Consider the following 24,263-nt stretch of genomic DNA (forward strand, 5'->3'; position numbering starts at 1 on the left):
GGGTAGCTAGTCCCAGTGGTATTGACAAGTTATTTGTGTTGTAGTGAGAGGAAAAGAATGAATTTTGTATTCATGAGGACAAACATCAGTGCTGGCATCAGTCCCGTGATGATCTATGGTCTGGATTTATGTGCAGTATATTCCACATTTTATTCGCTTGAAGTCCTGAACTTTATAAAGAGTTGTATGAGATGTGAGTGCGCTCCGTTAAGTCTAGTTCTTCATAACCTAAAGTGGCATTTGTCTGATACGTGTAACCGAAAGCATGTTTTGCCTTCGGAATTGTCAGGATAGAAAGTTGTTGAATTGCTCAAATTGTTGTCCAGAGCTTAAATTTCTTCTCTAGATAAAGAACTTTTGAGTTTCTCCATCATGGGTGAAAAATTGACACCCTTTCTGTTGTTTTTCATCTGTGAGCATAAGTTTTAACGGTGACAAATTCTGAATTAAAGCACTTGTATCTAAGGAAGTTGTAAGTAAGCTGGGGGCTTGGCCACCTAACCCCGTCTCAGACCTTATGGGAACGGTAGGGGAGGTAACAGAACCTGGGTGGGGATTTTGTTGCATGAATCCAGTTGGCTAATGCCAGCGCTACGGTTATTTAAGGAATGCTTACTCCTCAGTTTCAGCAGAGCATGGGACACTGCAAGAGATGACCATAACCACTAAGGCCAAATACGACTCTAAATGTCATGGTGTTCCTGTGCCCTGTGGCAAGGTTACCACAAGTGACAATGTCTCCATGACCTGGTATGTCCTTTCCAAGAGCTCAGTCAGTGCATGGGTCATGGTTTGGTCTTTTAATTTTTAATCATACGTGGAGCATCATAAATGCTTAAAATAGGCACAAATGAGTAGTGTGACTGTGGCGCCAGAACAAATTATATGCACATTTGAGTTTTATTCACACATAACCTTCGTTTTTAAAGGTGTTACTTCGCTCAGTGGGTTGTAGCGATAAAGAATAAATGCCCAGACGTAATACATGAAAGACTGCTTCATCAATTCAGAAAACCTGAATTAGGCTGGACCTTGAAGAAATATCTGCCAATTCAATGCAGGCTTTTCCACATTTGAAAAGACTGAGTTTGAAAGGAGATTCCTCTTTTATGTTCACGTATATCCTTGTGTGTGTTTCTACCTCAGAAAGCAGGTTGGAACACACACAATAATTATTCTCGTGTTGGACCTCCGATGCTGTTGGAGTAAGAAAACTGAATTTTTCCATCTGTAGGGTGTCAATGTAGCTCAACTACATACACTGGACAGTGATTACACTTTGCATGTGCTAGCTCAAAGATCAGGTCACACAGATTAAAATTAACAGGCTTCACAGTAGGGGTGCAACAATACTCGTATCGATATTGAACCGTTCGATACAGTGCTTTCGGTTCGGTACGCATATGTATTGAACAATACAAATTTTTTTATTTATTTTATCAACTTTTCTTCTGACGATGCTGTCTGTGTTGAGCGCTCAGTGGATCTGCGTTCGACTACTCTGCCTAGGCTGCACTGTCGAGTGCAGATCCACTGAGCGGAGCGCAAGCTAGCAAGACAGAAGCTAAGCTGCCTCAACGCTACCTGAAACTGAACCTCCCCCACCCTAATTCAGATCTGGCGTTTGGAACGATCTTGGTTTTCATGTGAAGCATGACCCTGATGGTAAGCACGTCATGGACAAAAGTAAAACAGTATGTCGGATGTGCCACGCAATGCTCAATTGGTGGGAACTAGTGCGTTAGCGCACTTAGCTTGTTAACATGTTGACGCCGTCCAGCCCCACGCACGGGGCAATCCGCGGTAACTCGTTAAAGGAGATTTGCCACGTTATGGCGTTAATGTAATTTTAACGAGATTAACGCTGACAGCACTAGTGGGAACACAACGAATATCACTGCACATTTACGCCGACATCATCCTAGTGCAAAAGACAAGTGGAAGCAGACAAAAACAACAAGCACATGATTCTCCTTATGGGGACCTAATATGTTTAATATGCTGCTGAGTATATAGCCCAGAAGAAGCGTATAGTATAGCTTTTATTTTGGAAAGAGCCATTTCTCTGTAATAAACTCTTTTCTAAAGATGAGTGATTTCTCGGTCAGATAGATTTATTTTTTTATTTTGTTGTTTCAGCAACATTAAATTTAGAAACTGTACTTTTGAGTTAAAATATATATTTATAATTTTAATAAATGACAAATTAAAAAGGCATAAACATTTTTTTTTTTTTTTTGTATCGAAAAAATATCGAACCGTGACACCAAAATATTGAACCGTACCGTGAATTTTGTGTATCGTTGCACCCCTACTGCACAGTTCACAGGTCGGTTGCACAAATGAGGTACATTCATTTCTTACACTTTTTTTTTTTTTTTTTTTTTTTTTTTTTTTAAATTTAAATAAGTAGCTCTGAGCTACCTCCCACCATCATTGCTACTTCCCAAACTCAATATATTACTGTAAGATCACGGACAGATTACTTTTAAAAGCCAGGAAACGAAGAACAGTGCAAATGTGGTTTGCATGGCAGTGGTTAAGTTGTCACAAAGCTGTACGGAGGGTTGTCCAGCTGTTTTTACTCTTCACCAATGATGCAGCATTATTAAAAACATGTATTGAATGTACTGCACACAGATGTGGTCAAGATAGTGTGCTGAAGTTCAAACTGGGTGTACTACGTGTTAAGCATAATACTACCTGAGTCCTACGCGTAACACGCAACGTGTACGGGCAATTTTGACAAATAATAGATTAATTGATTGGATCCAAATGGGTGGAAATGTGATTTAAGTGACTGTGAACATGGTTGCTGGTGCCAGATGGGCTGGTCTGAGTATGGTTGAATCTCTGCCACAAAGGCCTGTCTCAACATAAAACACGGTACAAGCTAGTATTTGCAAGGTATACCAAATAAAGTGTCCAGTGAGTGTACAGCTGTGCATTTTCTAAGTGAAGTATTGCGGAACCATGGTGATTTGTATAGCTGTCTGTTTGGAGTTCTATGAGATCCCCTCAAAACTGCGCATCTGCATTAATCCCTGGATTCCTGCTTGGAAATTGTAAAACTTCTCAAACAAAGCTGGAAGCCCGCCTCTCATCACCAGTAATGATCCATTGTACAAATTCAGGTCAGTGTGAAAGAGAAGTTGAAGTTCGTGGTGAAATAGAGGTCACAGCCCAAGTGGTCATAAAGGGATTTCCAGGGATCTAAAAATATCACCCAGGCTGGAAAACTGTCAGGAAATGCCAGAGGCGATGACCTTAAACGTGAGAATTACCACGTTTTTACCATTTTAATTTTTGTAGACCTGTTCTCTGAACTCCCTGCACACTGGTACTATAATCACCGTTGGTTCCATATTTCATAGTGTTCAATTTGCAACACTATTATCATAAGATTTCATTAACTTACTGCAGGAAGCTCTCTTATTGCTACACTAGTAATCTCAGTATTTAAAAAAATCTAACATGTGGTTTGTTGCTGGCTGTATCAACATGGTGTGAGATGCGGCGACCAGTCTTCAGCACAACCTGAGTGTTCATATTGTTGCACTAATTAAAAAGTCCAGCTACTACTAATGATCCTGTTTATTTAAAAAAATAAAAAAAAAAATAAAAAAATCAAATCTTAGTTATCAGTTCAGGGAATTCAGCCCAGCTTAATGGTCTTAAGTGTGTAAAAGGTTTATAATGACAAATGAAACATTTTCTGCATAATTGGTAAACTTACTGTTTTGCCCATTTGCTTGTTTTTGCTCTTCTGGAGCCTCTGAATGCCTGCTGAGTCTCCACTTTCACATCACTTTTGTCAAGGCCTTAGAAGAAGAAGACTATTTGAAGAACTTCTATTAAGATCTTAAATGAGTTTAGTTTGTTTTGCTCACTTCAGTTTTCAGAGAAATGTCTCTCTTTGTAATGAGACTGCTTTCTGTTTTTATACTCAAGTTTTACATGCATGTAGTAATTAAACAGAGAATAAAAGCTTAGGGTGACACAAGGCGTAGTCTTGTGTTTTGTTTTGTTTTTAAATTGTTGTGCCATAAGCGTATGTTTAAAAAAAAAAAAAAACCTGTCAGATGCCATGTGCAGATTATGTGTGCACCATTTCTTTGTTGCAGGGCTAAAGTAATGCTTCAATTCAAGCACGCGATCAAAAGAAGCTCTGAATCAAAAGATGGAAAACTTAAAACCCTTCAAAGGGTTTCCTTCTAGAGGTGAAGATCTTACAGTAAATGGAACACAGAGTTAGCCCAATTATACGTGTGTGCTATTGTGCTGCCACGTCTATTTTCAGGGTTTAGACACGCAAAAGAAGCACTGCAGAAATGCACGCACACTTCGTATTATGACTAGGAACACCCAGTACCAGTTTACCCCTGCAGAGTACATGGCACATAGTGCTCTTTCCACCTCTGAAATCCTAGACAGGTGGAGCACCTTAAAAGTGTGACAGTGATGCAACTAAACACCTGACTGCAGTCCTACCCATGGGGATTTAGTCCTGGCTATTCCTGTGCACATTCACAACCAAACAAAGACATGCCTTTACTTCCCCTGCAGTCTGCATTGTTGGAGAGTTGCACTTGTGTAACTAATCAAATTCACATAGTTTCTGCGTTAATCTGAGTGGTAATTTCCTGTGTGCCATCTAGTTTTTGACCCTGTCACATTAATAGTCAGGAACCCCTTTAGATTTTTGTTATTAAGCTTTTAAAAAGATTGTGGCCAAGCAGGCTAATGATGTGTTTAATGAAATGTTTGGTAACTCTGAGCAAGGTTTGATTAGGAAATACCAAAATCTCACTAACAAGATCTTAAAAGCTCAGGTCAGGGTTTACTGTTGTTTTTCCTTTTAAGGAGGACAATTGCAAATTATAAGCATGCTGAGGACTTCTCACTGAATAAATATCTGAACTGATCATTGACAAATTGGATAACTTCTGAGGATGTCTAATGCAGTCAAAAGCTGTGGCTTCAATAAAAGGAGCTAAGCCTTCTTTACCCCAACTCTTAATTTGCAATTACTTGATCTAATGTATGGAAATCAGATTTGAAAAGATGTTTTTCATGAATTGTTTTTCACATAGTGTCTGATACTCCCTAACTGTTGGATGTAAACATTGCATAATGTATGAGAGACTCCATTCTGACTGAGTAATACTCTGATGCAGTGCAAAACGGAGCTGTACTAAAATCAGGTGTGCCCCAGTTGAGGTTATAACATAAAAAGCGTTTGACCTCCTCCCCCTCCTCTTTCTTTAGAAATGAGCACATGTGGTTAGATTTGAACACTTTTCTGCAGTGACTGATGAGGTGTGAAGACAGGCAAAAGTTAGTCCGTGTTCTGCTTCTCTGCACGTCCAAAACAGAAGCGGCGGTAATGTGAAGTAGCACTCCGTTAGCGATGTATTGTGTTTGTGTTGTGGATGTGGATGTCGCTTCAAAGCTGGCCATCAATCGTACGTTACAGTTGAAAAGGACTCGTTCTACATTCTTTTTGAAAATCAAGTTTTAAATCATCATTAGCTTCTTTTTTTTTTTTAATACTATAGGGGGAAAATAAGCACTCAGAAGTTAAGCTTTCATTTTGACAGATTTTTAGATTTTTAGTTTCTTCATTAGCTCTTTGGCACCAAGTCCCTGCTGGTCCTCATTTCCTTGCTAGTAGGCACTGTGTGGGGACATCCGCATGCTCAGTCTGAGGCCAGGAGCTGTACTGTGTCCCCAAGGTTAGCTCTGTGGAACGTTCTGGGCTCAGGTCCCAGAGAATAGTGACATGTCAGCAGCCCATTCAAACGAACAGGCTGAGGGTAGCAGTATGTTAGCATTGCTGGGAGGGGGAGGGCATAGGGTGCTAAAACTGGTGCTGCGTTAAACATTGCAGGGGGGAGACCGGGGAGCCTGGCTCCATGAAAGGTGTGGTGTCCCCGGATAGGCTGTGCTTTTTTATTTTCTTTTTTTCCCCCTCTCTTCTTCCTTTCTTTTGGTTTCTAATATTATGAGTTTAGTACAGTATAATCAATCAATCAATCAATCAATCTTTATTTATAAAGCACTTTTCATACAGAAAAAATGTAGCACAAAGTGCTTTACATAGTTAAAAGCAGCCCACCCCACCCTCCAACTCACTCCCCACACTCTCAATACACATATATCCCCCCACCCCCACCCACACACACACACGCGCACACTTAAAGAGTAAAAATTGGGCTGGGCTCGCATGAGCCAAGTGAGGAAACATAACAGAGAGCCGTCTGCACCGGGAGCCGGTCACAGACCGCAGCCTCCGGGCTGGGCACACAGCCGGAGGGAGGCAAAGGAGCCCCCCAACCAGGCTGAGAGGACCCCAGAGACCCAGCAGCCACGGTCAATAACAGCCCCGGTGCAGAGAGCGCCCTCCGAGGAAACACTGGAGATATGACGCAATACGATGTATACAGGGTAAAATGATAAAATAAATAAGAACAGGATACAATATAAATATAAATAGAGTAAGAAGATTAAAAAATGAATAAGAATAAAATCAAGAAATATTAGGTAAATCCTAAATTAATAATAGAATAACAGGATAGAATAAATAAGCATAAAAAATAAATAAACGCTAAGTAAAAGCTAAATTAAAAAGGTGGGTCTTGAGCCTGTTCTTAAAAACATGTACGTTCTCTGCGGCCCTGAGCTCCTCCGGCAGGCTGTTCCACAGACGAGGACCATACCACTGAAAAGCTGCCTCTCCGTGAGTATGTGTCCTGACTTTAGGGACTATCAAAAGGCCAGTACCAGAGGACCTCAGGGCCCGCGAGGGTTCGTATGGTAAAAGCAGATCTGAGAGATAAGAAGGCCCAAGACCATTAAGACATTTAAAAACCAATAAAAGAACTTTAAAATCGATCCTGAAACACACGGGGAGCCAGTGCAGCGATTCTAAAACCGGTGTAATGTGGGCCCGCCCTCTGGTCTTCGTCAGCACACGAGCTGCCGAGTTTTGCAAGAGTTGTAAAGTTGAAATATTCTTCTTAGGAAGACCAGAGAGCAGGGCATTACAGTAATCAATGCGACTGGTAATAAAAGCATGCATCAGCATCTCCGTGTTGGCCCGAGAGAGAATAGGGCGGACTCTGGCTATATTTTTTAGATGATAAAATCCAATTTTGGTTACATGTTTAACATGTGGGATAAAACCAAGCTCAGAGTCAAAAATAACACCCAGGTTTTTCACTTGTAGCGAAGGACATAGTGAAAATGCCTCTAATTTAGACAAGAGTTTCTCTCTCTGAGCCTCAGGACCGACAATTAAAACTTCAGTTTTGTCCTGGTTAAGCTGTAAAAAGTTTTCTGCCATCCAAGATCTTATATCCAAGATACAGTTAAAAAGGGCATCCATTGGTCTGGTGTCATCAGGAGACACGGAGATGTACAGCTGCGTGTCATCAGCGTAACTGTGGAAGTTCACTCCATGCCTCCTGATGACACTGCCGAGAGGCAACATATACAAATTAAAAAGTACAGGGCCTAGAACCGACCCTTGAGGCACACCACATGTCATTTTATGGATCTTAGAGGAGCATGTATCCATACTCACCATAAAAGATCTGTCAGAGAGATAGGAAGTGAACCAGTTGTGTACAGCACCAGAGAGGCCCACCATGTGTTTTAGTCTGTTTAAAAGAATAGCGTGGTCTACTGTATCAAAGGCTGCGCTTAGATCCAGTAGCACCAGGACTGAGAGCTTTTGGGCGTCCCAGTTACATCTAAGATCATTTAAAACCTTTAGGAGAGCAGTCTCTGTGCTGTGGTTCTCCCTAAATCCAGACTGGAATATCTCCAGGATCTGTCTATCATTCAGAAAATCAGTAATCTGAGTAAAAACAAGTTTTTCTAAGACTTTACTTAAAAATGGTAAGTTGGATACAGGTCTGTAGTTATTAAAATCATTACAATCCAAATTGCTCTTCTTCAGAAGGGGCCTCACACACGCCGTTTTAAAGGCAGCAGGGAAGACACCCAACTGAAGAGAGCAATTCATCATGTATAAAAGCTCAGCCTCAAAAAATCCATAAAGTGTTTTAAAGCGTGAAGAAGGAATTGGATCTAAAAGACATGTGGTGGGTCTCACTGTGGAGAAAACCTTCTGAAAGTTCTCAGCATTAACCAGGACAAAGCTGTCCAGTGTCTCCTCAGGTACAATCGAGCCCTCAGATGTGTTTACAATCATATCGCGATTAGATAAAATATCAGATCTGATGGCGCTGATCTTTCCCCTGAAGTGGTCTGCAAACTGCTCACAGAGCGAGTCTGTGGGGGTTCTTTTGGAGCTTTTAAAATCAGGGTTAAATAAATGATCTATGGTGGAAAAGAGGACCTTGGGATTATTTTTGTTAATACTGATTATTTTGGCGAAGTATGAATTTCTTGACTTCCTTAATGTATTATTGTACATTTTAAGTTGCTCGGAAAATATTTGATGGTTGATATTATTTTTATTTTTCCTCCATCTCCTTTCTGCTGCCCTGCAATTTCTTTTGAGTTTAAGCAGAGTTGCTTTGCCAGGATTACTTCGCTTCATTCCCTTTGTTCCGCAACAAAGTCTTTAACTTCAAATAATAGAACTAGAGTCTCTGAGACACTGCTGCTTCAAGTAGCAGTCTTTCTTTTTCTTTTTTTCTTTTTTTTACAGTGCATTATGTTTAATTAGTAAACAGTGAACACACAGCGAGGTTAAGCTAGGCTTTTAAAGCTGTTACCAGAAACCAGTTCTGGAAAGACTGCATTCTTTTTCCGCATTCAGTACAGTTCAGTTAAATAGCATCAAATCACAACAACAGTCACCTCAAGGTGCTTTATGTTGTAAGGTAAAGACCCTACAGTAATGCAGAGACCCCAACAATCAGGTGACCCATTATGAGCAAGCACTTGGCAACAGTGGGAAGGAAAAACTTCCTTTTAACAGGAAGAACTCTTTGGCAGAACTGAACATGGCAGATGGCTGTCTGTCAGGAAGGTGCCACACATCACAACTTAATGTGTGCCCAGGCTGTTTTTCAGACGCCGTTGAATCTTACAGGCTGCGGTTAAGGGAAGGGAAATTAAAGGGTGTGGCAAAAGGTATTTAACACACTTCTATTTTGGATCATCAGAACAGTTTCTTTGAGTCCAGCACTCCCAGCTGAGCTATTAAGCAATAATTATAAATCAGCTTTACAGCAGACTCGATGATCGTTTTAGCAGGGATAGTTGTGTGTGTGTGTGTGTGTGTGTGTGTGTGTGTGTAAACAAGCTAGAAACGCACACACCAGGAGAGTTAGCAAAACCAGCTGAAGCCTCCAAAGTTCTGGCAGAAGAGTTTGGGCAGGATTTGCACAACTTGTCTAGATTTCCTTCATAAAATGGAGAAAATTCCTTTGCCAGAATTCACAATTGTTTCCATTGAACTGCAGCTTTTTTTTTCTTTTCTTTTTTTTCCTCAGAGGAGGCGGACCTTTATGCTGTTGAAATGTTGCTTGGGAGTTGAGTATAGTGTTTGACATCTGGATTACAGTGGATTACAGAAATGAATGGAGAAAGTCCCGGCTTTATTTGAACGATTAAGTCATTCAGGATGGTTCAGTACAGTTTAATGTTGCAGTTGATTATGCCCTTTAATTAATTTATTAATTAATTTTTAAATAGTTCTTTCAACCAATTTTTATGTGTAAAAACAGTTAAGCTAATAAGGTGCATTAACTAATTTAATGGTTGTAGCATTTGTCTAAACCTGCTCCAAAGGTCCAGCATTTCTTGGAAGGAATTAAGGACGTTGCACAGGTGTGTGTGCTGTGATTGGACAGCGAGCGTTGCAGGAGTAATGTAAACCTTTTCAGGCACATGTCAGAGTATGCATGGGCGTGTCACAAGCCTAACATTAAAGGCATATAAGCCAGGTAGCACATAAAGGATCTTCGTAGCTGAAGTAACGTCACACTGGTGATTTTCAAATGTCGAGCTGATTATTTTGCAATCGTCATAGTTTAAAACTAGATCTGATGTGTAAAGGATGGAGCTGTGTGGTCTCGCTGTAGAGGCTTGTCAAAGAAGAGTTAACCATACGCTAAAACGTATCTGTCTGCTGTTTAGCTCTAAATAGGACCAAAAAATCCACAAAATGAACATTTTACAGTATTAAAGAAGACCTTTAAACTAGTGACACCATAAACACATAAACACCATAAAATCATTGGAGAGCTTTTACTAAGGTGGGAAAAAAATTTCCCACAATTTTATACAGACCGGTTTTTTTTGTATTTGAACTCTTTCAGTACCCTTCATGATGAGTTCGTCACCATGGTATATATCAAAATGTGGTTTGATGACCATCAGAATAGTATGTGGGCTTTTCCAAAGGTAGTTGGATAGGCAGAGACCATCCTCACTAGCGTCTGAGGCATAGCCAATCAACTTTGTCCATAAGAAATATGCCAGAAACCACTCAGTTCAGAAAGCTTCAAGAGTTCCTCCCAGTAGGCTTATAATGGGTAGAGACGTGCAGTCGTTCTGCACCGGCCGTTATGCTAGAAATGTGGTCCATACTATTAAGGCCTGAAATTAAAAAATAAAATGAAATTTAAGTGAAACCACACAGAATAGCAACTCTGTTATCTTTATATGCAAGTGCTAGATCTCTGGGTCAGGATCAGGCAAGAATACAAAGCATGTTGTGTCTTTAATAGGCTTACCCTCTCTTGAACTTTTTAGTACTCTCACTTGATCACATTTAATCCACTAAAGCAGCATCAGAAAAGCCAAAGTGCTGTTTAAATGTTTAACGGTACTTACAGTACCCACAGTACCTGTAATTGTGAGGCTGACGCCCCAAAAAGGCTTCATCTGGAGCTACCGGCACTGTCAAAGGTTCAGTTTAGGTTGAAGCAAACTGCTGATTGATTAAGTTTGGCTTTCTGTGCCGCTCCCTGCTTTGTCTTAGCGTCAGCACCAGATTTGTTTTAAGAATGCACATGTAGTAGTATTATTATTAATTTTTATTTTTTAAATCCCCCAAGTCCGGGAATGTTTGTTTGTTTGTTTTTTTCCACTTTTTTGAGAATCGTTAAACTGAAAGAATTAAAATTTATAAGAAATGGACTCGTGAGGAAATGCAGTTTCCCTTGAAATAATTCTGGAAACTCTGTTCTGTGCTGCTTTTCCCGTGTTTACAAACTTATTGCTGCTTGTGGGAGGTCACAATTTTGTCACTTTAATTTTGTGATATTAAATGGGTTGTCTCGCTCACGTCTTTTTTGTTAGAAAGTGTGAAATGGTCTGTTCTGGTTTATTTCTGGTGTTCGTGCGTTACTGCTTTCAGTACCATTGATGTGACCATCAACTCTTCAGCATAAAAACTAATCCATACGTGTTTGTGGTCTGCGGCACATAGCATGCCTTTTTAAAAGTTCTCTTCTGTTTTGTCTACTTGAGCCATAAGGTGACCACATGATTGCAGGCAGCTTTTTTTTTTTTACTGTTCTTGTTCTTCCTCATTTACACCCGTGACTGCTTCTGCTTCTCCAACGCTGGGCGGATTTTTCAGTCTTCCCCATCTATCACAGTTCATTTACACTGGAATAAACAGATTTCACCCGGGTCAGGTACAGGAGCTAGCAAAGTGTCTGGTATCTTTTCTAAAGACAAAGGACGGAAATGATGATGGCTTTACTTTGTTACCATTTAATCTACTGCTGACGGTTTCAAAATCACATTTTTGCCCTCACGGAACAGTTTTAATATCCATACATGAGCAGTTAATTAAAAAACAAAAGGTGTTTGTGGTAACTTGGCTGACGTTAATTAATCTTTTTGTTTCTTTTCACAGGTCCTGTCATCATCGCCATTGATAAGATTTAATGGAAACCAAGGGGTAAGAATGTATTCCGCTCCGTAAACACGCTACTATACCTACATCATCACCTCAGTTTTATTACAGTTGACCTTGTTGAATTATCGCAGGTATTTGCCACTTTCACTTTCAAAAGATGTCTTTATTACACATTTATCAGTCATTTTGTTAGGTACACCTATCCATCTGCTTGTTAATGCGGGTATCAGCCACGTGGCAGCAATTTGATTCATTTAGGCACGGAGAGGTTCAGTAATAGGCAGTTCTCTGGGTGATAAATGCTTTATCGATGGCAGAGGACCTCGTTCTGAAGACGGTGAGGTGTACTTAACAGAATGGCAGGTGATTGTATAATGCAATTCAGATTTTCAAGATGATTTCAATGGTGACGCACCCAACAAGTTTGCTGTTTCTTTGTAAGCATGACACTGTGTGTGAGTGTGAGATGTTAAAAAGATGTTAAATGTAATGATGCACTCCTTGCCATTGTGTCATGTGCTGTGTAAGCGCTGCTCGACCTTAAAGCACTGTTGCCGCAGAACTTGAGGCAGCCGTTTGGCCCTGTCGTGATGTTAGTCACGTAAATTTGTTTTCTATTGCTTCTCCTTCCAAATAACGTGATCTGACAAAACTGATTAGTAGGGGAGAAAAAGAAACCTCTTGCAGCGTCATGTCCTCTGCCTCTGTCTTCATACCTATATTCAGACATATTATGAAAGCAAGATAAAGGAAGGCTTGTGTTTCATGTGTACTCTTTGTCAGTCATGTGTTTGTCCACAGTGGGAATTCTAACGAATGATGTTTGATAGTTTTATCATCTAAGTATCATACAGGACCCCGAATGTCCTGTTAAGATTGATCATCTCCACTTTCCAAATCTCTTTTGAATTTTGTCTCTAGTACAAACTGTAACTGAGTTAAAGTTTAAAGTGCACTTATTAAAGTGATCACATCTAATTTTGTTTATTTGAAATTTGAAAAATTAATTGTATTTATTTTAACCAGAGTTGAGGCTTTTCTGATTTTATTTTATTAGATTGTTAGATTTATTTGTCCAAACTGAAAAATGGTCAGATTGAACTACTTAATAGTTCAATTCAGTTTTATTTACACAGCACCAAATCACAACAACAGTCGCCTCAAGGTGCTTTATGTTGTAAGGTAAAGACTCTACAGTAACACAGAGACCCCAACAATCAGGTCACCCATTATGAGCAAGCACTTGGCAACAGTGGGAAGGAAAAACTCCTTTTTAACAGGAAGAAACCTCTGGTAGAACCAGGCTCAGGGAGGGGCAGCCATCTGCTGCAACTGGATGAGGTGAGAGAAGGAAGACAGGATAAAAGATATGCTGTGGAAGAGAGACAGAGATGAATAAAAAGTATGATTCACTGCAGAGAGGTCTACTAACACATAGTGAGTGAGAGAGGTGACTGAAGAAGAATCAATCAATGAATTTGGAACCCCCAGCAGCCTACACCCATTGCAGCATAACTAAGGGAAGATTAGGCTCACCTGATCCAACCCTAACTATGCTGTAGCAAAAAGGAAAGTTTGAAGCCTAATCTTAAAAGTAGAGCTAGTGTCTGTCTCCTGAATCCAAACTGGAAGCTGGTTCCACAGAAGAACGACTTGAAAACAGAAGGCTTGGTTTCCCATTCTACTTTTAAATACTCTAGAAACAACAAGCCTGCAGTGCGAGAGCGAAGTGCTCTAATGGGGTGATATGGTACTATAAGGTCATTAAGATAAGATGGGGCCTGATTATTTAAGACCTTGTATGTGAGGAGCAGGATTTTAAATTCTGGATTTAACAGGGAGCCAATGAATGGAAGCCAATATAGGAGAAGTATGCTCTCTCTTTCTAGTCCCTGTCGCTACTCTTGCTGCAGCATTTTGGATTAACTGAAGGCTTTTCAGGGAGTTTTTAGGACATCCTGATAATATTTTGCATGAGTATTGGTGTAGTTTGCATGGTACAGCAAGCAGTGCCATGCAAAGTGCCCAGTTTTCTTTCTTAATGCAAAACGAGTAGCGGACAGTGGAGTAAACAAAGTAAGCAGAACGCACTGACGTTTTCCTTCAAATCCTATAATTTAATTGTGCCTTTCCATGATATAAAAATGTCACCGTGGTGCCAGCGCTCCTTGTATCAGCAGCTAACTGTCCGACAATGATGAACTCTGCACAAGCAGCTTCTTCCATTAAAGGCAACATGCCCGCTTGACGTGTGTCAGCCTGCCCCGTCTGACATGCATACTGTCTATTTGCTCTTCTACTTTGGAAACCTTAGTGTCTGCCATGCCCAGATGTTTTATTAGCAGTGCATTTGTGTCCCAAGTGGTGTTTCTGTTCTGCCAGCGTGGTCACAATACCCACAAAACCAGAGATTTCTAGCATCTTTATCCATAATGATGCTTCATACATCTGTCTTAATCCTGCCCTCCTACACACTTGCTCTCATTGGCACTGCCTCGTCTGCACCCCAGGCTGTTGGCTTATATAAAGGCTTTGACACCAGGTTATCTTCGGTCACTGAACGTGATATAAAAAGCTCCGGCACAGGTTGGCACCGTATTGAGAAATGTGGTTAAAATGTGTCTTACTGTTTCCGTTGTAAACTCAGGCAGCCTCCTCATAAGCTTTACAGTTCCCATATCAGCAGGTCTCAGCAGGCACAATGAATGTTTGAACTTTAACATGAAAAATGGTTAAAATAAAACAGACGATCATCACTGAATTACAGAACTTAAATTTCTACTGATGGACAAAGTTAAATAGATTGGTGGCTGGTATACTTTCTAACAGCACACTTTTTTTTTTTTATATTAACCTGCTTGCTAACAAAACATCTGCCAATATGTGTCTCCTTATGGAAGTTTAATGCTCTAAATATGTTAAAAATATTTTCAGGGCAAGACGTTTTTCTTGACTGTATCCACGAGTTGTTTCCTGATGTACACAAACAGACCGGAGTCTGCAGAAGCTCCCCATTCATCATTTATGTATGTAGTCTTATAAACGCCTGTAAAGCAGCAGATGGGACCACTGCTGTAGCTCAAGTATAGCCAAGTATTTAGTATTTCAGGTTGCATTGTTTTTAAAATTTAGAACTAATATTCTTGCTATAACATTATGCACAATAGCCTTGTATTTAGAGTTGTAGCAAGCTTTCCTGCCTGCTGTCAGTATTTTGGTGCACTGCAGAACCATGGAGCCAGGCGCTCTTTCATTTAATGCTCATTTATTTTATGTGTATGAACACGTCTGCTGTGGAAAGATGGCTTTATCTCCAGTTTACAGGCTGATTATTCAATGTGACGCTGCAGTTTTTATAAGAAGCGTCATGGTAGGCGTTACCTACCCACCTGTCTTTAACTTAACACACATTTGGTCACATGTTCTGTAGAAGGTCCTGCTGTCTGTTGCCGGTCGTTTCAGGCTGCAGTTATGATGCAGCAGGCTTGCTCAGGGAAAAAATCTGTTGGTGTTAAGATGAGAATGCAAGTCACAAGTGTGAAAGTGACTGAATTACAGAACAGATGGCCTGGCTGTCAAGAGATCCAATATTCATTCACTCAGATTCATTCATCTGGTTCAGCTCTGACAGAGTTTGCACACATACTTTTTAGAAAAGTGGGGGAAAATCCAAAAGGCTAGAAACGAAATGGGAGACATATTTTCCAGACAGGTTTCATATTTTAAATGGCCAAAAAACACAAACGCTGGCTGCATAAAACATGGAAAACTTTGATCTGGATGATGAGACGTCTCTCCCTCATATTTCATTCTGGCTGCAGAAATATTCTGTCCTAATTTTGGTAAAAGTGACACACACATCCTTTTTTATGAATTCTTCAGAAGAGGTGGTGGATGTACAGTACCAGAGTTTTTCCTGCACACTGATCATCCCACAAAGCAAAGTCATCAAGATTGAGCTTAAAAAAATTTTAATCACTTGTTCTTGTTTGATTTTGTCTATTTAAAAAATGCGCAGAAATTACAGACTGCTGCAAAGATAGATAAAAGACTACACATCGCTTAATATTGCTCATGTCCAAAGTTGCCCCTCCACAGGATCTTCTAGAGCCAGGAAGGACAGTTAAATCTGAAAATGCTGAAACATTCAGTAGCTTTGCCCCCAGATTATTTTTAAAACACGTTTTGCTGCAGGTTGTGCTTCTCCCACATACTCAGAAATTCTCATAACGGATTCATTAACTGCTCGATGAGCGGCGTTTCTGGCTCCTCCCCCCGCAGCACGTGTAAAAAATACCATGCCTGTTTGTGTTATGGATGCAGAGTGCAAGGAAAAATTATCATTATGCATATCTTAGTCGAACGGATACAGATAAGCCTGCTACCTCACACTGTAAACTATCAGCACATGTATCAGCAGCAGGACTGGCTCATGTTTCCAGATTTCATTGTTGTATTGCTTTCGTGGGTGTGCCCAGGGTAAGGGCTGACTGTGGATTTGCAGAATTCGCCCTTCACATTTCCATTCAGGGTTTGATTGCTGTCCCTCTAACAAGGGACTTGGAGGGTCAATTATTAGATCCAGGGGCGGGGGTATTATTGTTTTCTTATCCTCCCCCAGATCCATCGTGTCTCTCCTCATGAATCACTGTTTTTCATGACTTTCTTGCTCTGCTCCTGATATCGGCCACCGTGCACCATGATTTCTAGTCAAGCATAGTCGGCTCAATTGGAGAGGATTTGGACAGCTCTCTGGCTGGCTTGAAGCTGAACAAGTCAATAGTGTCATCCATTTAATCTTGGTGTCTCCAATTTAAGAAAAATAAATAGATTAATACTTTCTAAGCCAAAGATTTGACACTGACAGACTTTCTTCTCTTCTCACCTTGATAAGAGGTGTGGATATCAAGTTTGTGGGGTTTTGGCTTGATTAAAAATGAAAGGGACTGGTGAATTTGCTGCATCCCTGTCTCTGTAAAACTTCTTTTTTTTTTCTTTTTCTTTTTTTTAATTTAATTTTTCAGATCCTTTTTAACACTGCGAAGAACTGCACTTAATTTGGTTGTGTGTTGAACATCAGACGGTCCCACAAGGTGGTGATGGGTAATCTCTTTAAAATGTTTCTTTGTTTGTATTCCTTTGATTTGTGCTAAAGCTCTCAAAGCTTTAATAATTGGAAGGTTTTAACCATGCAAATAAAACTTAACCCAGTTAGCCTCTTAGTCTTGATGCAGACCGGAGCTCTGGGTACTCTGACCAAACCGGATCTGCAGTCACATTTTTCAGTTCGAGTGTTAAAAGTTCATAACTTATTTAATGTATTATTAAAATGTTGGCTCTACTTAATGCATATATTTAAAAAAAAAAAAAAAAAAAAAAATCATCCATATCTAGTCGTGCCTGCTCAGTGTGATCAAAGACACTTTGTCACCTGTGCATCTGATTTACCAAAGACTCGGTCTTGGTGGGAGGCGTTTCTTGTCAGGTTTTGATCTCAACAGTGATAACTTTCTTTAGAAGCGGTGCTCGTTCATGTGTCCACGTAGGGCTGCTCAATTAATTGAATTTTAATCACGATTACGATCTGGGCTTTCAACGATCATTAAAAATGACTGAGCCGATTATTAGCCCCTCCCTCATTTATCCGCGACACCTTAAAGGCCGGTCCGTGAAAATATTGTCGGGCATAAACCGGTCCGTGGCGCAAAAAAGGTTGGAGACCGCTAATTAAGAGGACCCGAGGGAAGCTCGGAAAGCTAAGCAGAAGTTATTTGGAGAGGAGAGTGACTGCTGTTGGTTGAAAAGAGAGGTAAAAAAAACTTCAGTGGTGTTGCACACTATTTTATATAATTTTTTAAAGTCATTATTCAATACATTGTTATTGTTAACCCTTTAAAGCCGGTCAGAGCAGCACGCTCCGTTTTGTGTAACTATTTTTAAATCCCTGTAGAACCTGAACCGTGTAAGCTAGCGCAATAATTATTATTTTTTTGCATATGAAACCAGAGGAGTTGTACTTGCATCTTATGCCATCAGCTTGTCCTCGGTCAGGGTTTCCTTCCACATAAAGCTTTTCAAAAATTGCATAAAAAGCGCTTGCAGGAACAAAAACATAATATTCCAGAAACACGCTTTGCCGATCCGATCAGCTGTTCATAACACTTCGCACATTGAAACAGACGTCACCGCTAACTATCGCATGTCCGCCATTTCCTGCCCGAAACTGGAAGTGACGTCATTTTCGCGGAAAATGTAGGTTTTTTTACTTGTAGGCCTTAAAAGCCTATACTGGTCATGTTTGACTTTTCTGAATAGTTTCTGTGATGCTTAGAACTCGAATTGCAGTGCTGGAAATAGTTTATTTTGATGCACCTGCTGTTTTCTTTGCAAATTTGCATCATAGGATTGTTTTTTTTTTGTTTTTCCTGCAGTATATAAAAATTGCTTTATCTCCAAAATAAAACTATGAAGACACTCAAAATAAATTTCCTGTTGTTGTAAACTATTTTTTGCAACTTTTTTTGTATTTAAAGTTTTGAGGGATAAACCTCTTAAATTTCTCCAAGTAGAAATATATGTAAAAAAACAAAAACTATTTTCAATTTTTTTTGTAGTTTATTGCACTTTTTTGCAATTAATGTAGTTACTATGGACTTAATGCATACATATTATTAAAATATGGGCTATAACAGTTGTATAGCAACTTGAAATGCTCCCACAAATGGCACTACAACATGTAAAAAAATAATATAAGCTCTGACGGACTTGGTTCTATAGTAGGTCTTAAAGGGTTAAATAAATATCGTCAAATAATCGAGATCTCAGTTTCAGTGAAAATAATCGTGATTACCATTTTTGCCATAATCGAGCAGCCCTACGTCCACGTGGTGGTTTCGACAGTTTGTTAGCGTGGAGCCTGAGCCATTTGGTGTGGAGGAGCCTCTTCTCACTCTTTCATCCTCTCCAGCGTGAGTCACTGAGTCACTGAGTCACTCCCCTGTGCCCTGCCTCTCAGTCAGCTCCGGTGCCTCTTAATTAGATCTGGATTCACAGTCAACACATCGATCTGCTGCTCTTTCAACTAAACGTGACACACGTACAGTATGTTTAAACTGGATATGTAGGTGTCTTTCAACACCATGACATACTGTATCATTGTTGATCTTCTTCCCACGTGCATTTCGTGTTCTTAAACTGCCGTAACGGGTTTTATAATGTGCTGAAAGCCTGGAGATGTGTTGCCATCAAAGCTAGCAAGCATTTTCGAGCATGAAACGCTCAATAGAAATGCCCTTACTGATCTTAGAGTAAGCTGCTTTTATCTGCATAGTCTGTATTTTTCCTGTTTGCTGTAGGCCAGAGTTTTATTGCAAGTACAAGTAAGTATGTGGGTGCTGGAGTCATAATGGGGCTGCGTCCATTTGTCTCTGTTGCAATGGCAACACTGCCGGTTGATCTGTAAAGACGAGCGATGGGGTCGGGGCTCATTACAAAATGGACCAAGAACATTGAGTACATATAGGGCCAGATTTCCTAAACGGGACAAACGTGGATGTGAGCACAATCACCAGATGGTGCTGATAGGTGTGGCTGGTTTTATGGGTGTTTTTCTTACAGTTGTGATGTTTTCTGAGCGCAGGCGGTGTACTTCACTCTTCATAAATCTTGTTGTGCACTTGAGTCATACTTTGTTCCATAAGAAAGGAACTTCTGAGTTTCCCTCCTCTTACACCTGATCTTGTCCCTGCTCTCTCTTTGTAAATACAGGCTGTACAGTGTAGTAGGGTGGTCAGTGTTACTGCTGCTAATTAACTGGGCTAATGCAGATAACTAACAAAAAAAGTGTGCTATAATTTGTAAATGATCATTTTCCCTTTTGTTAACAAAGCTGTTTTCAGAGTTATGGAACAGTTTTTAGAGGTAGGAAAATACAGGTGATTGTGTCACCTGCAGCCTCCACACTTTCTGTCTTTGGTAAAACGGTTTAGCCGCCTGCATGTGACTTCCAGCACTGATTAAGGAGCCTGTGAGTCACAGGCAGAGCCTCGGATCGAGGCTGGGTCACCAGCAGTAACCTGCTCACCAATCAAGAGGACCTCTGCTAGGTGTCCAAAACCACCAAATATGTAACGTCAGCCTTTTGTCGCACTGGCTCAGTGTGATGCACAGTCCTTGGCGGTGACACCACTTGAATTTGGTCAGATGTGCTTAAAACACAAACCTCTGCCTCCGCTCGCGCTCCTTTAGTGAAGAAGTTTCTTTACGCGACGAATCAATTCACTGTTGAATTCACAGCATAATAAAATCATTTTGAGGTGAATCAGAAGTGTGTCAGCCAAGGTTTGGGTGTCGCCCCGTGCTTTCTCCGCTCACTCTACACATTGCCCTTTAAGATGATTACCAGCCTGTGTCTTTCCACTGCATTAAAATGTCAGCTGTATTCACACTGGGCACTATTGTAGTTTTGCTCTATCTACTTTAAAGGAAAAACGCAACATCTGAATCTCGGCTCTCTTCTAAAACTATTTCCTCTACTTAACCAAAGTATCCAGAAGCTTTGCTTTATGATAAGAGGCTTATTAGCCAGATGACGGTGGTTAATTCTACGTTCACCTCAGTCTTTTATAACCAACACCTGTAGTGCTGGAGGAGGGTTTTTTGTGGGGGCAGAGTAGTATGTGCGCACTGCAACTACATCCAAAGCCACAGACTGCAGAAATACCTACCATAGTTGTTCTGCTAACATATTTTAGTGGTGCGTTTGGACAACAATTAAAACACTCTGTAGTTGTGAATGAATGCCGTAGAAACACAAGGTGGTAGATTTACATGCATTTTGCGTGGTTTTTAAATGAGCAGAAAACCCCTGGAGCTTTATAAGCTTTTTTTTTTTTTCTTAAATATTATGTACCACAGTGACATCCTGTTTACAGCAATGCAAACAACATACAGGAAAAGTGTCTGGAAAGAATGTTAAACGTGTTTGTAATATGCATCAGACCTTTGTGAAATCCATTTTTTACTTTCATGCTGAGTTAATGTATCGTTTGTTTTGTTTTTGTCTTCAACAGAAAATTTCAATACCACGCTCAGAAAATTCAAGCGAACTCCAAACTTTTACTTTCTACCTGTCGAATGTGGGCAGAGATAACCCGCAGGGCAGCTTTGACTGCATCCAGCAGTACATCACCAGGTGAAGAGCGCAAACACAAGCAGTGCTTTCTTATTAATTTCTCTTATGTAAATACACGAAGGTGCCTACGGTCACTCGTGTATTACCCAAGGAGTCAGTCCTCCAACAGCAGATGAATCCGCATGTTTGATTTGATGCCCTTCCTGACACAGCCCTCCCACATATCCGGGCTTGGGACTGGCACTAGGAACACTCCATAAAAACACAAGATGTAATGTCATGTTCTGTCAACATATTTAAACCATGTGTAAATAGTCAGCAGTCTTTGGACTTCAATTATCTAATGAGTATTTTCAGGCAGACTGTTGCTTGGAAATACTGTTGAACTCGGGACCTGAGGCCAATCATCAGGTCTCTCAATTCACCACCTTACAGGCAGCATAGATGAAGACAATCGGGGCTTCGGCTCCGGGACGCTGTGACTTTTATGAACTTTGGTAAATGGTTCAATCGTTCTTCATCTTTTTCCAGTTAAATATGAAAAGGTGCCGCGAGCTGAGTGACGACATTGTTCTGTCGAGTTAACCCAAAATTGAGTTATTAAACAAAATATTCTTGCAAAATAATGTTGAGGTAAGAACTTAAGCTATCTGGTGTTCCAGTACAGTTAAACTTCAATCATGGGTGGTCGGGCCCATCCCAGCAAGTAGAGGTGGGAAAGACTCGACACATAACGTCCGCAAACTGTGACTGAATCAAATTAATGCCGGCAGATGTGTGCGTCGACGAGGAAGGAAATGGAGGAACAGAATGAGGAACTACAAGGATCTTGTACTTGTCAAGTTTCTGACCCCATTGTTCTCAAAGTATTTTTAAAAAGTGGGTCAGCTGGAGTTAATTCGAATCTCCGACTTGATCCTCGTCAACCTCCAGTTGCAGTCTAAAACCCAAATGACAGAGCTCAGCTTCCATCAACTGTGCTAGCACCATCTCATTTTCTGCCAAATCCTAATCAAAGGGAGCCGGAAAGTCTGTGAAAGAATAGGATTTGATGCCGCAGTGAGTCGTACTGTGGGAACCCACAGTTGGCTGGAAATTGAAAAAATAATAGTTGTGCCCTCCGGGGGGTTTAATGGCTCTCATGTGGGCAGGAATGCACGGTGAAGGGGTGGAGTAGTGAAAATAGTCTTTAATACTTAATGTTATAAATACACTGTTGCAATACTTTAAAGTAGGACTTGTTTAAATGTATCACAAGTGTCTTATTCCCCATCTCCAATAAAAGGGATTCTAATGGGATTTTTTTCCAGTTCAAACTTCTGTCCATTCTCCGTCTTCCTCTCTCACCACCTCCTTTTTGTTTTGGCAGTGAAGGGAGCATTCAGCTGGATTGTTTGGGTGGGATCCAGGACAAGATTACAGTATGTGCCACAGACGACTCCTACCAGAAGGCCAAGGAAAGCATGGCCCAGGTTGAGGAGGAGACTCGCAGCAGGAGTGCCATCGTCATCAAGCCTGGGGGACGATACGTAGGTGAGAAAACGCGATACTATGACACATGAATACCAACTGTTGGTCTGTCATTTTCAGAGTCTCCTACTCACACAGACTAGTAAGACTACCAGTGTTGAGCTTTTGGTTCGTGTGAAGCGATATTTCCCTGCAAACACCCACACTTGGCCCGTGCTCTGCTGGTGAATGGGTTCTCACTGTACCAGTGTTTGAGCTTCCTCGCTGTGGTTATCTGAATGAAGCGTTAACAGAAAGTGACCTGTGTCTGAACGGCAGTGTACTTTCACGGTAACAGCATGCGTGCTTGCTGTAAAGGCTCATACGCACTGATCCATTTCTCCTTGAATGTAATTTAAAAACACACAGAGGAGGAAATGCCCCCAGGCACATCCACACATAACACGTCCACTTCCTGAATCTCTGTTTTGGTATCAGAGCCGCACCGCAGTGCCCTGAGTGTCAGTCGAAGCAGAAAGCCGCAGCGGCTCTGCCTCACTGCCTACAAAAAAAAGAAATCTAGTGTGAGCCTGTTCACCATGAGGCTCTGAGTCAAGCACGCTCGGTCCGCGTGCTAGGAAGCAAACGGGCTGTTGGTCTCACCAGGTGATCCGAAAGCAAGGTGTCACTGGGAGATGGCGATCACTGCTTTTTGCTGGAAGTTTAGTGTTGCCACACAGACTTGAACTTAAGATCATTTCACAATGCGTCACCTATGAGTCATCTGCAAGCTCTCCCAGCCTTTAACAGCCACTGTGTCCAAAGATGTGATGAAATTGCAGTTTTTGTTCTTAAGAAAATAAAATACACTGGCTGCCAACCAAAAAGCAACCTGATGACTCATTTTTCTAACACTGTGTTTATTTGTGATAAATAAACACCCCTTATAATTAAAATCATCATAAGACGAGCGTCTCGTCGTAACTCGTAAATAAACTGCAGACGGTTTTCCTAAGACTGCTCTTTGAAAGATCCGTTAAAATGTGTAACATCAGTCTGTGCGTTTTAACTCTTCTCAGGTAAGAAGGTTCAGATCCGGAAACCGGCACCTGGACTCTCAGATGTCGCCCCCTTACGGAGGACGTCTCGACCCGTCATCATCTCGAGCAGTACGCTGAAGAAGAGCGCAACTCAGCACAGGCCGCTCCGAGAGCGCCTCGTCCACCTGCTGGCTCTCAAGCCTTACAAGAAGCCCGAGCTGATCCTGAGGTTGCAGAAGGATGGTCTCTCGCCATTAGACAAAGACTCCCTGGATAGCCACCTGCAACAGGTCCCACACACACTCTTGGCCATCATGTAGATTTCCTGATACTTTGATAGTAGCTGGGCTCACCTGAGATTTCTGCTCCTTTCATAGGTTGCAAACCTGAATGGGAGAGAAAACACTTTCACATTAAAGGACTTTTTGTATAAGGAAATTCAGAAGGACTGGCCAGGCTACACAGAAGGAGACCAGCAGCTTCTCAAGAGAATTCTGTTCAGGTATGTCAGCAGTTACAATGAATATGTGTGTTCAGTGGGATAGCATGCCAGCAGTTAGAAGGCTCTGATACTGTAGCAGTGTTCATTTGTACAGCAGCATTTCTGGTAGATCAGTAGATTTAACTTTCATCTCACGTGTTGTGGCTTAAAAATCTTGAAAAGCACCTTGTTTGTATTTCTGGCGGGAGTTAAGCGCCAGCGTGATGGTTATGAGTTTAAAGTCTTACGGCGCATAGAAGTAATGTTTAATATCTATGCATGCTTATTTTTCTTTAATATTTTCCTTGT

General features: G+C 40.9%; 1 protein-coding gene across 1 annotated transcript in view; it reads left to right on the forward strand.

Annotated features, from left to right (window-relative positions):
• Positions 1-24,263, forward strand: part of ell (elongation factor RNA polymerase II) — a 37,100-nt gene that overhangs the window by 4,127 nt on the left and 8,710 nt on the right. The window contains exons 2-6 of the mRNA XM_086282214.1: positions 11,849-11,893; positions 20,923-21,044; positions 22,354-22,517; positions 23,513-23,763; positions 23,851-23,975. Coding sequence (XP_086138340.1) covers positions 11,849-11,893; positions 20,923-21,044; positions 22,354-22,517; positions 23,513-23,763; positions 23,851-23,975 — 707 coding nt within the window. The remainder of the gene's footprint in view (positions 1-11,848; positions 11,894-20,922; positions 21,045-22,353; positions 22,518-23,512; positions 23,764-23,850; positions 23,976-24,263) is intronic.

Source organism: Aulonocara sp. 'chitande type north' Nkhata Bay, linkage group LG23, assembly GCF_057382095.1.
Source record: "Aulonocara sp. 'chitande type north' Nkhata Bay isolate Kocher_YH1m ecotype deep benthic linkage group LG23, A_spYH_male_GT1.1, whole genome shotgun sequence".
Classification (NCBI taxonomy): Eukaryota; Metazoa; Chordata; class Actinopteri; order Cichliformes; family Cichlidae; genus Aulonocara; species Aulonocara sp. 'chitande type north' Nkhata Bay.